This window comes from Suncus etruscus, chromosome 1, assembly GCF_024139225.1.
Source record: "Suncus etruscus isolate mSunEtr1 chromosome 1, mSunEtr1.pri.cur, whole genome shotgun sequence".
NCBI lineage: Eukaryota > Metazoa > Chordata > Mammalia > Eulipotyphla > Soricidae > Suncus > Suncus etruscus.
The window spans coordinates 11082330-11097295 of NC_064848.1; the positions used below are offsets into that span (position 1 = coordinate 11082330).

A 14966-nucleotide genomic window follows, 5' to 3' on the forward strand; every position below is an offset into this window, starting at 1 on the left:
AGCGATTTCTGAGCGTAGAGCCAGGAGGAACCTCTGAGTGCTGCCGAGTGTGACCCAAAACAACAACAACAACAAAAAGAATTATACTTAAGAGCATTGTGTAAAATTAAAACTGTCTTCTGCCAGATCTCAGCTTAGTATCTAAGAATTACAATGTAATATATATGAGAGAAAATTACATAAAATCAAAACTTCTTTCTGCCTTCCACTCCAGACACTTTTAAAAAATAGTTGTATTGGAGCCACTGTTTGCAGTGCTTGAGAAACCTGGAGTCACTTCCAATGATGCAGATCAGACAGTTCAATGATCAGTTGCGATGGTGTCCTTGGTATTCTTGGCCACACTCAGTGGCACTCAGGAAGCATGTGGAGGTGAAGAGTGAACTCAGGGTCTTGCACACGATTAGCATACGCCATTATCACTTAAATCACACCCCAAGAAATGTAAAAAATAATTATGCTACACAAATCCTGCTGTCTTGACCATTTTGTATAGTTTTTCAGTGTGAAGTGCATTCATTCAAAGCACTGCCCTTTAGTTCCAGAACCTTCTTTTGTCTCACATTGCTGAAATATAGTACCAAATACTCACACTCATTCCTCTGCTACAGCTCCTGGCAATCAATGCTCTTCTGCTTTGCTCCATTTGACTATTGTAAGACTCTTTTTGTTTGTTTGTTTGTTTTGGGGTCACACCTGGCAGCGCTCAGAGGTTACTCCTGGCTCTACACTCAGAAATCGCTCCTGGCAGGCTTGGGGGACCATATGGAATGCCAGGATTCAAACCACCATCCTTCTGCATGCAAGGCAGATGCCTTACCTCCATGCTATCTCTCCGGCCCCCATTATAAGACTCCTATAAATGGGTCTTACAATATCTATATTTTTTGTTACAAGCTTATTTTACTTAGCATTTGTTCTCACAGTTCATCCATGTTGTAATGTGTATCAGACTTTCCTCCCTTTTTAAAGCTGAGTAGTATTCCTGTGTGTGTGTGTGTGTGTGTGCCATGTTTGCTAAACATTCATCTCTAAACAAATATGGCTGTTGTGAATAATGTGCTATGAACAAAAAATATCCAGAGTTCTTAAATTCTATTTTCAGGGACCGGAGAGATAGCATGGAGGTAGGGCATTTGCCTTGCGTGCAGAAGGACGGTGGTTTGAATCCCGGCATCCTGTCCCATGTGATCCCCCGAGTCTGCCAGGAGTGATTTCTGAGCTTAGAGCCAGGAGTAATTCCTGAGCGCTGCTGGGTGTGACCCTCCCTCCCAAAAAAGTTAAAGGGATGGCTGGAGAGATAGCATGGAAGTAGATGGAGGTAGGGTGTTTGCCTTGCATGCAGAAGGGTGGTGGCTCAAATCCCGGCATCCCATAAGGTCCCCCGAGCCTGCCGGGAGCAATTTCTGAGTGTAGAGCCAGGAATAACCCCTGAGCGCTGAGCGCTGCTAGGTATGACGCAAATACCAAAAAAAAAAAACCAATTCTATTTTCAATGATCTTGAAAGGTATATACCTGGGTGTCAATATTGAATCACAAAGTATTTTTGTGTTGTACTGTATTTTTGGTTTATTTGTTTGTGGGCCCCAACTGGCAGTACTCAGGGCTTACTATTGGTTCTGCTCAGGTGTCACTCCTGGTGGCATTTGGGGGACCATATCTGCTGCTGGAGTCATCAAATACAAGAGGATAAGGTGCTTGCCTTATCTGGAGACCATATCTACAGCTCAAGGTCAAAGTTTGTGGCTCTTGAGTGTGACTTCAGTTTCTGATTCCACTGGGAATTGCCATGGGGAAATGGAGATTTCTCAACATCCACTCACCAGAGAGAAGACATAGTGCTGTGCTCTCCGGGGTCATCCTTCCCCCTTCCTTGCAGACCTGAATGAGTCAGCTCAGCTATAGTCTTGTGAGCTGCTCAGACCATTTAGCATTCTGGGAATTGTTTAGGTCACACCAGTCTCCTTGGTGCCAAATATGCCAGGAAGAGTTTCTTTGCTAAGTCATCAGAAGATAAAAATTATCTTTCTAGGTCAGAGTGACAGAATGACAGTATAAGAGTTTGCTTTCCTTGCACACAGTCAACCAGGGAGTGATCCCCATAAGATCCCCAGAGTACTGCCAGAAGTGATTCCTCAGTGTAATCAGGAGTAAAGCTCTAAGCAGCACTGGGTATAGTCCAAAAACAAAAATTCTTTCCCTGAACAATAGTAGTGGACTTTAGTATGTATACAGGGTGCTTTTCACTGATGGACATCTAAAGCTGATATCATAATATGGTGTTATTTCAACTTAAAAAGTAAATTTTCACACCAAAGGATGCTAGAAAAATCAGATTCTTTTAATTTAAAAATAATTTCAAAGAGTAACAATCATGGAACAACCCAAGGATCGTTGAGGCAAACTGTTGGGGAATCAGAGGTTCATCGGCCCACCCAAGCAGGTCTGTATAAATACACAGAGGGTACATACAAGCACAACAACAGAATGGACAACAGCCCCAGAGGACCATGAAGGACAAAAAGTGGGAACAGAAAGAGAATCCTCCAAAGGGATACACAGCCCGTGACCCTCAACTCTGGCCTCAGAAGTGCCCCCTGCCCCACCCACCCAGCCTGTGGCCCTACTGGAGACTAGACTTGTCAGCACCTCATCATAGCCACTTTGACCTGGCTCTACTTGTGCCTTCTTGGCTCAACCTCACCTCACAAGGCTCAGAGCATAGGGCTGGTCTCCCCCATCTTCAGCAAGGACCTTTGGGAGGGGAGGCACTGGGCCCTGTGGGATCATTTCCCTGAAAATTGGATAGAAAGAAACAGTGAAGGAGACTTGTTCCCTGGTAATGTAGGCATGTGGCTAGCATGGCAATGAGAGACTGGGCAGGAAGCTTCCCTCAAGACAAGCAGGGTCAGTGCAGGAGACCCACAGGCCAACCTTGAAGCTTTACCCTGTGACTGCCTGGAGACAGAAGGTAGAGAGCACTAGGCTGAGGTCAAGGAGGTATCACCAACTACTGGGACTGTCAAATGCAGAGTGGTGATGGCTTCATAATGAATGATTTCCATTTGAAATGCCCCCCCTGATCACTTCTCAGCTATCAGATGATAACTATTTGTAGCATCATCTACTTCCTTTCAAGTGACTCTCCCTCATCCCTGGCCTCCCCAATAAGGCCCGTCCAGAACCTTCTTAGCAAAGTGGAGTCTTGGGGTGAGCAGTTCAGAGTTGAGGTACAAGAAAAGCTTTTTAAAAATAAAAACCTTGACAGAGAAAGAAGATGCTTCATGGCAAAGCCACCTGTCTCCATTTCCCTTTCCCTCTTGTCCCCAAAGATTTCTGACAGGTTCCTTCAGCCTAGTCTCAAGGTGGCATAAATATGCTTTGCCTTGTAGTAACCCCACACCAGAGCCCAGCCAAGCCTTCCTACAGACAGGACTCTGAGAACACAAAGTAAGGCCTGGTCAAGCCACCCCTTCCTTTCGCCTAGGGCTGTGCACAGCAGTGGAACATGAGGATGAAGTCTGCAGACACAGTGATCAAAGGCCTCTCTCTACTTGGCACTGTGGACCGTGGCAGCTGAGGACGCAGAGGCCACCTGCAGGAGTTGCCCAGTCTCAGCCTGTCATCATCAGGGCCCCACACTGCCTCCCACTGGGCATGGGCAATCCAGTCTTCAGAAATTCTGTCAGGAAATCTGTGGAGGTCCCAGATCAGAGCAACCCAGAAGCCTCAGAACAAGCAGAATGTGGAGAGAGGGGAGCCTGGGTGGGCCAGTTGGAAGTCTGGCCCTATGCTGCCACTGCATAGTGTGATGTGTGACCATGGAGAGATGCATTCCAGGAAGGAGCCTCTGTTGCAAGGGTACTGCCTGCTGCCTGCAGCCTGCACAGTTCCCAAGAAATAAGTTCAACTTAGTTGGTTTTTTTTTTTTTTCCCTCACTGAAGTGACTGCTAAAGCTTTGTGGATGGAATTCCTTGGTGGCTTCAGAAGGCTGATTCTGAGTTCCCAAATCAAGGGAGCTTTGTAAACAAACAGGTCAGCTATGGCAGAGGGACAGGGAGTGGGGAGAGCAGGATATATTCTTCATTCAGTCCCAGCACAGCAGCAGAACCCAAGGCTTCATGGGTAGAAATTTGGCACCCGGAGTATTCTTCCTAGAGGCTGTTTGGGGGTCCTGAGACTGGCCCCCTGGTGGTGTCCTTAAAATCAGCAGGAGTCCTAGGTTCTTCAGCTGAGTAGGGATGAAAGCAGAGTGGCTGTTACCTGCACACAGAAGAGGCCCCATTAGATCCAATGCCCTGAAGGCAGCAAGTGGGTTGTGCCAACCCAGTGGTCCCCCACCCTTCAGTGGCATGAAGCCTTGCTTCCTGCCATCCAGCTCGCTCAGAAACAGGACCCAACACTGTCAAGTTGACAAGTGGCCTGTTGGGTGTGGAAGGAGAAAGCGTCACCTGTGTCCTGGTACTGGGCCTTCCCAGCTGAGGGCACAGAGCTGCTGTTCCAGCCGGGAGATGCGGAATGCCAGGTAGGAGGAGGACACGACCAAGAAGCAGATCCTGGAGAACACAGGGTGAGAAGGATGGAGCCCTCCTCTAGGCAGAAAGCATTTCAGGGGGCCAGAGAGATAGCATGGAGGTAAGGCGTTTGCCTTTTATTCAGAAAGTCATTGGTTCAAATCCCGGAATACCATATGGTCCCCTGTGCCTGCCAGGAGCAATTTCTGAGTGTGGAGCTAGGAGTAACCCCTGAGCACTGTCGGGTGTGACACAAAAACAAAAACAAAAAAATAAAGCATTTCAGAGGTTCATGCCACTGGAGAGAAGCTGGCATCTCCTGCCCCACATCCACACATGCCTGGCCACCATGTTCCCCAGAGGCTGTGGCACATCCTGAGGATAGTTCCTGTGGCAGTATCTTCACCAACCAGCAAGGTCCTAAGTCCTTCTGCTGAGCCCCCTTTCCTCTGATCAGCCACTCTGGGAGGCCACTGAGATGTCCCCCTATGAAGCTAGGGAAGCAGTCACTAATGGGGAGAGCCAGAGCCCAGCCACCAGAGACGAAGCATGTCACTGATGGCAGATGGAGTAACGCCATGAATGGCTGCTCTCTAAAGGCCCTGCCATGCTCAACGTGCAGAAGTGCATATTAGTCTAGGATTCCAGAACTTGCCTGAGCTTTTCCCCATCACTGGCCCCCAACTATTTGACAGCTCCCTCCAGTTTAGCCAGACCCCCTGTTCTCTTTTTTTTTCTTTTTCTTTTTTCTTTTTTTTTTTTTTTTTTTTTTTTTTGGTTTTTGGGTCACACCCAGCAGTGCTCAGCAGTTACTGCTGGCTCTACGCTCAGAAATCACTCCTGGCAGGCTCAGGGGACCATACAGGATGCTGGGATTCAAACCATCATCTTTCTGCATGCAAGGCAAACTCCCTACATCCATGCTATCTCTCCGGCCCCAACCCCCCTGTTCTACCTTGTTCAATCTTTTATTTTTCAATCTTTTATTTTTCTTTTTTTTTTTTTTTTTTTTGGTTTTTGGGTCACACCCTGTGAAGCTCAGGGGTTACTCCTGGCTATGCGCTCAGAAGTTGCTCCTGGCTTCTTGGGGGACCATATGGAACGCCGGGGGATCGAACCGCGGTCCGTCCTAGGTTAGCGCAGGCAAGGCAGGCACCTTACCTCCAGCGCCACCGCCCGGCCCCCCAATCTTTTATTTTTCTAAAGCTTTTCCTGCACCTCCCATTGCAGAGACATACCCTGAGTTACAGAACTGTCAGAAAAAGAAAAAAAAAAAAAAAAACTACAGGTGTTTTTCTTGCTCCAGAAGGGGTGATGGAGTCACCTCCAATCCAGAAGATCCATCCCCTCACCCTGGTTAGTGTCTTCCTCAGAAGCCCAGAGACCGGCGGGCTTGGCCCACCTCCCCCAGCCTAGTCACCTACAGCACGAAGAAGATCTTGAGGAGCCGATAATCCCACAGCCGTAGCTCCCCATCGCTCTTGCTCTTCTCCTCCTCCGGCTTCTCCTTTGCACAAGCAGTGGCATCTGCCGAGAAGAACACAAGGCATTTTCTGGTCCTGTCGCCTGGAACAGACCTACTTGCTCCCCCATTCATCCAAGCTCCCGAGGCTCGTATCTTTTCCTCTGGAGTTGGAAGGAAGGAACAGCTCAAAGAAATTCTGCCACGTGTCATACTTCATCCAGTAGAAGTAGGTGGATGGGAAAGTGGCCCTAGATGAAGAAGTCCCAAACTCACCAGGACTCAAAGACTTCCTGGAGGGGAAGAAACTCTCTGTAGAGTCCAAGGTGGTGCACGGAGCACTGGGGATGTGGTCCGGGAGTGACAGGGACCTGGAAGCAGGGCACACTTTCCTCCACTTCATTTCAGGGATGAGGACTTCCTGTGGGGTGGGCACAGGAGAAGGGCTTCAGGCTCCCACTTGTCCCACGAGTCCACACCAAAGCTGAGACCACTCCAGCTGCCTCACCGGCATGAAAGCAGGCACCACAGGGAACAGGATGTTGCAAGAGCAACCTAGCCTGCAGCTGTCCCCTCCTCACTGTGACTCATCCAGGAAAGCATGTCTTTGAAGAGAACCACCACTGCGATCTGCAATAGGAGCTGATCCGGGGACCTGTGACCCTCTGCACCTTTCCGGGCCCACCTCAGCACCTCCCTCTGCCAGGCAGAAGGCACTTGGAGCCCCACTCTGCAAACACAACAGCGGCCTGCCTTCTCTCCCTTGCATGGAGTGTGTGTGGCAGCCTCTACTAACTGCTTCGTGGCCAGTAAGGGATGCTTCAAACCCCCCAGGGCTTTAACCACCCCCATCCCTGCTCAGGACATGCAGTTCTGTCAACACAGAGTCTTCAGCTGAAGGAAACTGCCGCTAGGCCCCGGGCAGATGTAAATCGAGACTGCCTGATCCCACAGAGACTTCAGAGCTCTTCTCTAGAACAACTTTGTCCCCTTCTGGGCCCTTACAGCTCTGCTCATGGGAAGAGACAGGGTTGCTGATTGTCTAGACAGATGTGCGCCCAACCCAGACAGTACCATATTTTCCAGTGTATAAGACGATCGGGCATATAAGACGACTCCCTAATTTTACAGTTAAAACATAGGTTTAGGCCTATATTCGCTGTATCAGACAGAACGTTCCTGTGCTGCAAATGTATGTCCCACAGTGAGCCAATCACAACAAGCAAAGGTTCAAAGGTTATACTGTAATAGACTTCTTCTCTGACTCTGGCCAATCTGAGCAGGCTTTTTACAGTGCAGATTCGGGTACAGAACATTGTCTAATTTGCATGCATCAAAAGCCCGCTTGGATTGGCTGAGTCAGAGAGGCGGTCCGAGCAGCCTGGCAGTGATTGGTGCAGGATCAAGTTGGAAAATTCGTGTCATGGCAATATCCAGATGATTTTCGTTTAGTGGCATATCAAAACGTTTTTCGGGATACACTTGGCATATAAGATGACCCCTGATTTTTGAATGACTTTTTTTTTTTTTTTTCATTTCAAAAGTCGTCTTATACGCCAGAAAATATGGTATCTTGAGTTCTGGGCATTTGTTCATTTGAGAAGTTGATGAGACTGCAGGGCCCAGGGTGTAGGAGGTCTAGGGGACTTGAGAATAGCTGCTGCTAGCACCCAAACCTGGGCCAGTGGTACCTGATGGGCCCTAGTAAAAAGCAGCAGAACCACTGTGTTCTGAGGCCCTGACCCTGGCCTTACCAGAGACTCACACTCGGGTTCCTCTGGGAATTCTCTGATGCTCAGACTCTTCTTGCTGGAAGGCTAAGGAGGAAGGAGGACAAGCTCACCATGGGCCCATGGACAGGTGTGTGCAGACAATGAGAAAAAGTCACCTCCAAATAGCCCTTGAGGGTCCTGCGGAGCCTTGCTCTGAGGGTCCACAGGCAGAGAAACAGAGTCAAGGCCACCCCCATGTTGCCCCCACCTCCATACCTGGAGATGCGTGCAGATCCTCCGCAACATATCATAGACACTGTCCCGGGACAGCAGTGACACAAAGACATACTGGGACAACACGGAAAGAAAGCCTAATCAGCTGAGGGACTCTGGCGTGTTGCTGGGGAGACTGGCAAGGAAACATGGGCCCCCAGACTCACGAACCTTCTGGGTGGTGGTGGTGATGGCCAGGCCATTGGGAAGGAGACGAGCCATCTTGTGCTTTTTAACCATCTGCACAGACACTACAGGAATGGCCACCTGATGGGGGTGGGGGGTTGTATCCCTTAGTGCTCAACCCCCAGGACGATTCTTTGGTTTGTCTACGTGGGCTATGGCCCCTGCTATCCCTGATAGCAGAAGCACAACTGTCCCCATAGAGGATAGAAACTTTGTACCCGCTCTACAGGAACCCTTACCCCCCACCCCTGCAGTGCTGGCTTCTACCATGCTATCCTGGCTGGTAGCAGAAGCACTCAGCACTGGCTCACCCTGGTGGTGGCCCCCACACTCGACTCCCCAGAGACACCCACAAACAGGGTCAGGGGCTGTGAAGTGTCCAGGCCAGCCCACACCAAGTAATGGGTACAGATTGGGGCAGAGAAACTTCCCTGGACACTGGAGAAGGTACCTCAGCCTCACCGAGCAGAGGGACAGCATGGACTGAGCAGCCAAGTACTGTCCCTCCTGGGCCTCGCTGGGCTGTGCTGATCCGCCCTCTCTGCTACCTTGATATCCTTGCCAAAGAGGCTGGCGTGGAAGCAGAGCCAGTTGGAGGAAATGTAGAGACGTCCCTGGAGAAGCAGGTCCCTCCGGAGGGCGCAGGAGCACACTGGAGGATGTGGGAGAGAGGAAGGTCATGGGCAAGGTAAATCTAGAAGCTGCAGAGCCTGTGCTTACCCTCAAGAGTCCAGAGTCCAGCCAGGTGCTCTCTAGAACCCTTCCCAGTCCTGGGCCCCAGCACCCCTCTGCATGCCCAAAGTTCTTTTCCAAGATACCTGTCTGCCCCTCCCCACCCACAAGATATTTTCCTCTTTCATCACCGTGTCCCTGGCATGGAAGGTCAAGGCAGCCTCTGTCCCAGTGTCCCCAACACAGAACCACTGGACCCTGCCAGTTCTGCACCCAGATTGTGCAAAATGTTCCCACTGGGGCCAGAGACTGCTGGAGGGAAGAGTCCCTGATCAGGGCTGAACAGGAAAGGAAACTGAGAAGCCGGATGGCTTCCATTTTACCTCCCCATCTAGCTCCTCCAAGGATCTTAAATCTAAAGTGGGGTCAGAGTGACAGCAGTGGTAGGGAATTTGCCTTACGCATCACTGACCCAGGACTGACCTGGGTTCAATCCCCAGCATCCCATATGGTCCCCCAAGCCTGCCAGGAGCGATTTCTGAGCACAGAGTCAGGAGTAAACCCCGAGCGCCATTGGGTGTGGTCCAAACCCCCCCAAAACAATAAAGAGAAGACCACCCACCACTTCCCCAGCTTCCTGGTTAGGGTTGAACCATGGAGGGGACAGGGAGCAGATCTGGGCCTCAAAACCTAGAGGTGACCCCCAGGGCTGGTTCCATGGAGACCAGAGCTCACCTTTGAGGACCACCTCCTCTGAGGGGATGTCCTTGAACAGCTTGTGGTATTGCTGGTTGTATTTACTCAGGAGTATCTGAAAAACATGGGGTTCATCTGTGAAAGTGTGCATGGAGCTACTCAGCATGGGGCAGGGTGGAGGAGCTGGCTGGAGTGGGAGGGAGGTGAGCTGGCCAGCACAAGCGGTAAGGGGGAGCTGGTCACCTGGGGTGGGGTGGGGGAAGAGGCCATGGCCTTAGCACAGGTAAGCAGCCAGTGGCGTGCAGGGCTCCACTTGTCTCCAGACCAAGCTGGGTCCCTAGAGACTAGAGGACTCAAAGGTCCTTTCCAGGAAGGAGGGGACACTTTGTGGGGTTTCCTGGCACCAGCCCCCGTCTCCCCAGGGCCCCCCTTCAGTGCTCTGCACACTTACCCCTTCCCGGCTGCACTTCTTTATCTCTTCGCCCTTCAAGCCTTCTGGCCAGTGCAGACTGCAAAGGAGACATTCCATTCCAGGGACAGGGGACCCTTGAGTCTTACCCAGGGTTCTGTGCCAAGGTTGCCCTGGCTTCCAGCCAAAAGCTGAAGCAGAGATTTTTTAGACCAAGGTCCTTGGATAGGGGGGGGCACAACCTGGTGAGTATGTGAGGTAAAGGGCACCTCCAGATGCCAGGAATTGTGACTGAGTATCCTCTAACCCCCCCCCAATGTGTGCAGAGTCCCCACCCCCAAGAGCTATCTCCTAGAAATCCTTTGGAGCAAGCAACACACCTCTGGTGCAAGCAACCCACTCCAGCTGTGTCTCTGGCTAAGAGACCCACAGAGACTGGTTGGGTGGGAATAAATAAGCACAGGAGGGACTGGGTTGGTCAAGGGGAGGGAAGTATGAGCATAGCTCCAGGGCAGGACTGGCCTCTTCAGCTGCCTCCAGCTTCTAGCTTGGGGGTGGAGGGGTGGAGAAAGAACTGAGTGGCCTAAGGACAGGTGTGCAGGGAGACCAGCACCCCAAGAAGCCTGGACACAGTTGGGTCCCAGTATCCAGGGCTGGTCCTGTGTGTCAGAGAAAGAGTCCCTGGACTGTCTGGAACCAGCTAAAGGTCCCTGAGGAATCCTCACTCATTCTACCTACCCTCCTGCGGCTTCCCACAGCCATACATGTAGCTGACAGGGCAAAGCCAGAGTGGGCTCACCTTGAATCCGGGAACTCCTGGGTCCTCTCTGGTTTTTCTGGGCAGGACTCGGGGCTCTTGAGAGAAGCCTTCCTCCCATGCATCTGGTGGCTGCTGAAAACAAACAGACCCCTGTCAAGAAGGAAAGCCCCGGGCACACCGAGGGTGGCTGGCTCTGTCCTGAATGGTTACCTCTACCCCCACTTCGCCCAACATTGACCCCACTCTTCAAGTTGGGGTTCTAGAGAAACCGGCCAAGGAAAGCATCACCCTTCCTTTCCTGGAAGCCTGTTCTAAGGGCTTCTCTCCAAGTGGGCAGGAAAATCGATCCACCTCAAGTCCAGTGCTTGGCAGGTGCCCAGCTAGGCCACACCCTTGAGAGGCTGAAGGGGGAGGACACAGATCTGTTCTGGGTTTGGGCAGCAAGTACAGACGAACAAGTTCCAGGACGAGACATGAAGCACAAAGGCCTTCTTGAAGTGAGAAAGGCTGCAGCGGGTATGGGAAGGTGGCTTGCTACAGGATAGTGGGCAGTTCTGCTCCCAACCCAACTCAAAATGTCCCTGTGAGAGGGCCCCAGAAGGAGGAGAGACCCTCTCATGGGGTAGGTGGGAAACCCCCTCACTTTTGAATTTCTGTCCCTCAAAATCCCAATAAACTACTTGAGTAGTCAAACTGGACAACAGAGTGTGTTCAGAATCAGGGGCAGCAAGGAAAGGGGTGGGTGGTGGGAATAAATGACTGCACCCAGGGTACTAACCCCAATGCTTAGTCCCTCAACTTGACCAGGATAGGGTCAAGTTCTCTTCCCTCAGAGTTCTGTCTGCCACCCTCTTGTCAGCCCACTATACAGGTAAGAAATACATTGGCCAAGAGACAGGTTGTACTTAGAATCAGACAGATAAGAGTGTAGTGACCTCACACCCACGCTATGTGGCCTAGTTTCAGTACACCGTGGGACAGTTCCTGAGTCTTGAAAGATAACAGGTTGGGCTAGTGATTTTTTTTTTTTTTTGGTTTTTGGGCCACACCCGGTAATGCTCAGGGGTTACTCCTGGCTATGCGCTCAGAAGTCGCTCCTGGCTTGGGGGACCATATGGGACACCGGGGGATCGAACCGCGGTCCATCCAAGGCTAGCGCAGGCAAGGCAGGCACCTTACCTCTTGCGCCACCTCCCGGCCCCTTGGGCTAGTGATTTGACCTTTGATTCCCACAGTTACTTTTTGGATCTGCTTGGTTTATTATTCCAGAAATAGATTTTCCCCTCTTGATTTTTTGGACTCACTAGAAATAAACAGGAGACACACATAAAATATATTCTCAAGAATCATTTATAAGGAAGTAAAGCTCTTGCCTCGCATGTAGCTTATTCTAGTTCAAATTTTCAGAACAGCATATGGTAGGTACCCTGAGCACTGCCAGCATTCACTCTTGAGCAATGCCACAAAACCAAAAAGAAAAACGGAAGCAAGGCTTTACTCCCCATGGGACAGTAACTTCCTGGGTTTATCTCTTCCAATCTTACATGGCCAATCATGCCTATACCTAGATTCTGAACCCACCTCAGCCTCAGGTAAAGTATGACATTGTCAGGAAGGGGGTTCACCTGGGGTGTGGAGCACAGGCCCTCACAGGTGCTCCCCAACCACATCTGTCACTCTTGCTCTAACTACCCACCTCTTCTGGGGCATGAGGACTCTATCTCCTCCTCCCCTTACTAACCTCCCCAAACTTGCACCCCAAACCTGGCTGTGCCAGTACCCGGCAGGCCCTCATGGCCCTTTAAAAGAATAAATAAGGTACAAAATGGGTCTAGGAGATGGATACAAAGGATGATCCAAGAAGGAGGGGCTCATCTTCCTCCACATTACAGGGGAGAAAATAACACAATTTAAGGAAGTCCCAAATAGTTTGGATAACCTGACTTCTAATATCTGTAAAGACGATTCCTTCACATGTGGTCAATGGGATGGTTCTAGACCCTGCCTATGCAGCTGGCCTCTTTTTGTTTGTTTTCCTGTTTGTTTGTTGTTTTGTTTGTGAGGACCGCCCAAGTAAGGGTCAGGAGGTCTGAAGGCCTCACTGGCTATTCTTGACCAACCAAGACATCATTTTAGTTAAGGACCTGAGATTGCAAAACTGCTCAGACCCAGTAATTATGGGGACAACCGGGCCACTTTGGTGGTACTTGGGGACCTCCAGGGCTTTATGTGAGATGCTCAGGGGACAATCTGAATCTGGTGCTTGCTAGGTCTGTTTCCTAACTACTGTACTGTCTCCTGGGACCCCTTTAATTTTTGTTTTCTAAAAAAAAAAAAAAAATTAAATGTAGGGGGCTAGAGCAATAGTACAAAGGGTAGGGAGCTTGCCTTGCATGCAATAGACCTAGATTTGATCCCTGGCCCCTCAAGCCCCACCAGGAGTGATTCCTAAGCACAGAGTCAGGAGTAAACCCTGAGAATTATTGGGTATGGCCCCCCCTCTAAAAAGCATTAAGGGCAACTGTTTCTTTGGGGGACAGGGATGAAACCCAGGACCTAATATAATCAAAGTAGTGCTTGCCACAGACCACAGGCTGTGTGTAAGTATGATCAGGAGCTCTGATTTTTCTGCCAAGTGGGGGCAAGCTCTATGCTGGGGTGGGGAGGGGAACACTGGGAAAACTCAGAGCAGCAACTGATAGGAGGAACCCTTCTAGGTAGTCAAGCCCCAGAACTGGCCTTTCTTCAGGGACACGTCCACTCAGCTCACTACCCCTCATGGACTGTAGTGGTTTCTGGGTTTATCTGCTCAAGATGGGGTGGGGTGGGGTTGCTGCTAAGAGGTGATTTGCTTGTGAAGAAGGTTGGAGCACTTGGGGCCTCAGATCCTGTCCTGCTGCAGAAGAAGGGTGGTGCTGGATTTTAGCAGAGCTGTCAGGGTCCACAGGATGCTCTTAAGTCTCCCAGGGCCACATGGAAGACTCATCCTGGGCAATGTGGGTGCCTGCTGGGCAAGACTGGGGACACCTTCATGGGAGATGCTCAAGATGATGCATCCAGGACCACACGACCTCACTCTGATAGCAAGGCTGGCCTTTCTGCCTCTGCATCAGCCTGAACTATCACTCTGTCCAGCACTGCAGTCTGTGATCAAGAGGCACAGGATGTGGACTCAAGGGCTGCGGAAGAGGACAAGGTTTTAGTGGAAGCAGAGGGCCTAGATGGGGCTTCTTCCAACACCACATACAGGGCCATTATTCTGTCCTTTTCTGTATCACTTCTGCCCTCCTCCTTCGTACCCTGTGATCATTCAGCTGTAAGGCTGAGTGCCCAGTGGTACTGTCTGCCTGCCTACCTGGCCGCTGGGCATCCTCGAGGAATCCTGAAGTCATTCTCAATGCCCCTTCTCTCAGACTTGCTCCTCCACACTGTACCCTCTACCTCTTACAGTGGGATTTCCTCTTCCTTTTTCTTCTTCTCCTCCTTTTTTTCCTTCTTCCTCGTCCTCTTCTTCCCCTTCCTTCTCCTCCTCCTCCTCCACCCCTGGCAGTTCTCAGGGCTCACTTCTGGCTGTGCACTCAAAGATCAATTCTGGCAGTGCTTGGCGGACCATATGAGGCTGTCAGGGATAGAACCTAGGTTGGCCATATGCAAGGCAAGTGACCTACTCACTGTACCATTGCATGAGCCCATCCTTCTCTCTCTTGATGGGATGGCTCCCTCCTGGCAACTCTACTCCTCCCTGTTCTCCAAACTGGGCCACAATGTGGCCTCTCAGGAAGGAATGAAGGAGTGGATGGTAACCCAGGTTCCTGTGAGGCCAGAGGCATCATGTCAGGCATACCCTGTGTCCTCTGTCCAGACTTCCTGCCTAGGCCCAGAGTAGCAGAAGTCTGCTAAAGTTTAAGCCCTCAATGGCAGAAACTTTGAATGTTCCCCCCATCCTGTGTGATTTGTGATAGTTAAACCACATCCAACAGTGAACCAACCGTGAACTATCAGCTCAATTTTTTTTTTAATCTTTTTTTTTTTTTTTTTTGGTTTTTGGGCCACATCCATTTGACGCTCAGGGGTTACTCCTGGCTATGCGCTCAGAAATTGCCCCTGGCTTGGGGGCACCATATGGGACGCCGGGGGATCGAACCGCTGTCCGTCCTATGCTAGCACTTGCAAGGCAGACACCTTACCTCTAGCGCCACCTTCCCGGCCCCTATCAGCTCAATTTTAACTGACATCACTCTTTTTCTGTTTTGTTTTTGGGTCATACCCAGCAGTTCTCA

The 14966-nt window shown here is 50.6% G+C and overlaps 1 protein-coding gene across 1 annotated transcript in view; it reads right to left on the minus strand.

The window, feature by feature from the left end:
- Positions 1-4449: 4449 nt before the first annotated feature.
- Positions 4450-14966, minus strand: part of GRAMD2A (GRAM domain containing 2A) — a 38893-nt gene continuing 28376 nt past the window's right edge. Inside the window, exons 2-11 of the mRNA XM_049778741.1 lie at positions 10726-10815; positions 9969-10026; positions 9557-9632; positions 8698-8801; positions 8135-8230; positions 7967-8038; positions 7733-7795; positions 6261-6399; positions 5941-6142; positions 4450-4558 (exon numbers count right to left, since the gene is read on the minus strand). Of these exons, the coding sequence (XP_049634698.1) occupies positions 4450-4558; positions 5941-6142; positions 6261-6399; positions 7733-7795; positions 7967-8038; positions 8135-8230; positions 8698-8801; positions 9557-9632; positions 9969-10026; positions 10726-10808 (1002 nt within the window). The 5' untranslated portion in view covers positions 10809-10815. The remainder of the gene's footprint in view (positions 4559-5940; positions 6143-6260; positions 6400-7732; positions 7796-7966; positions 8039-8134; positions 8231-8697; positions 8802-9556; positions 9633-9968; positions 10027-10725; positions 10816-14966) is intronic.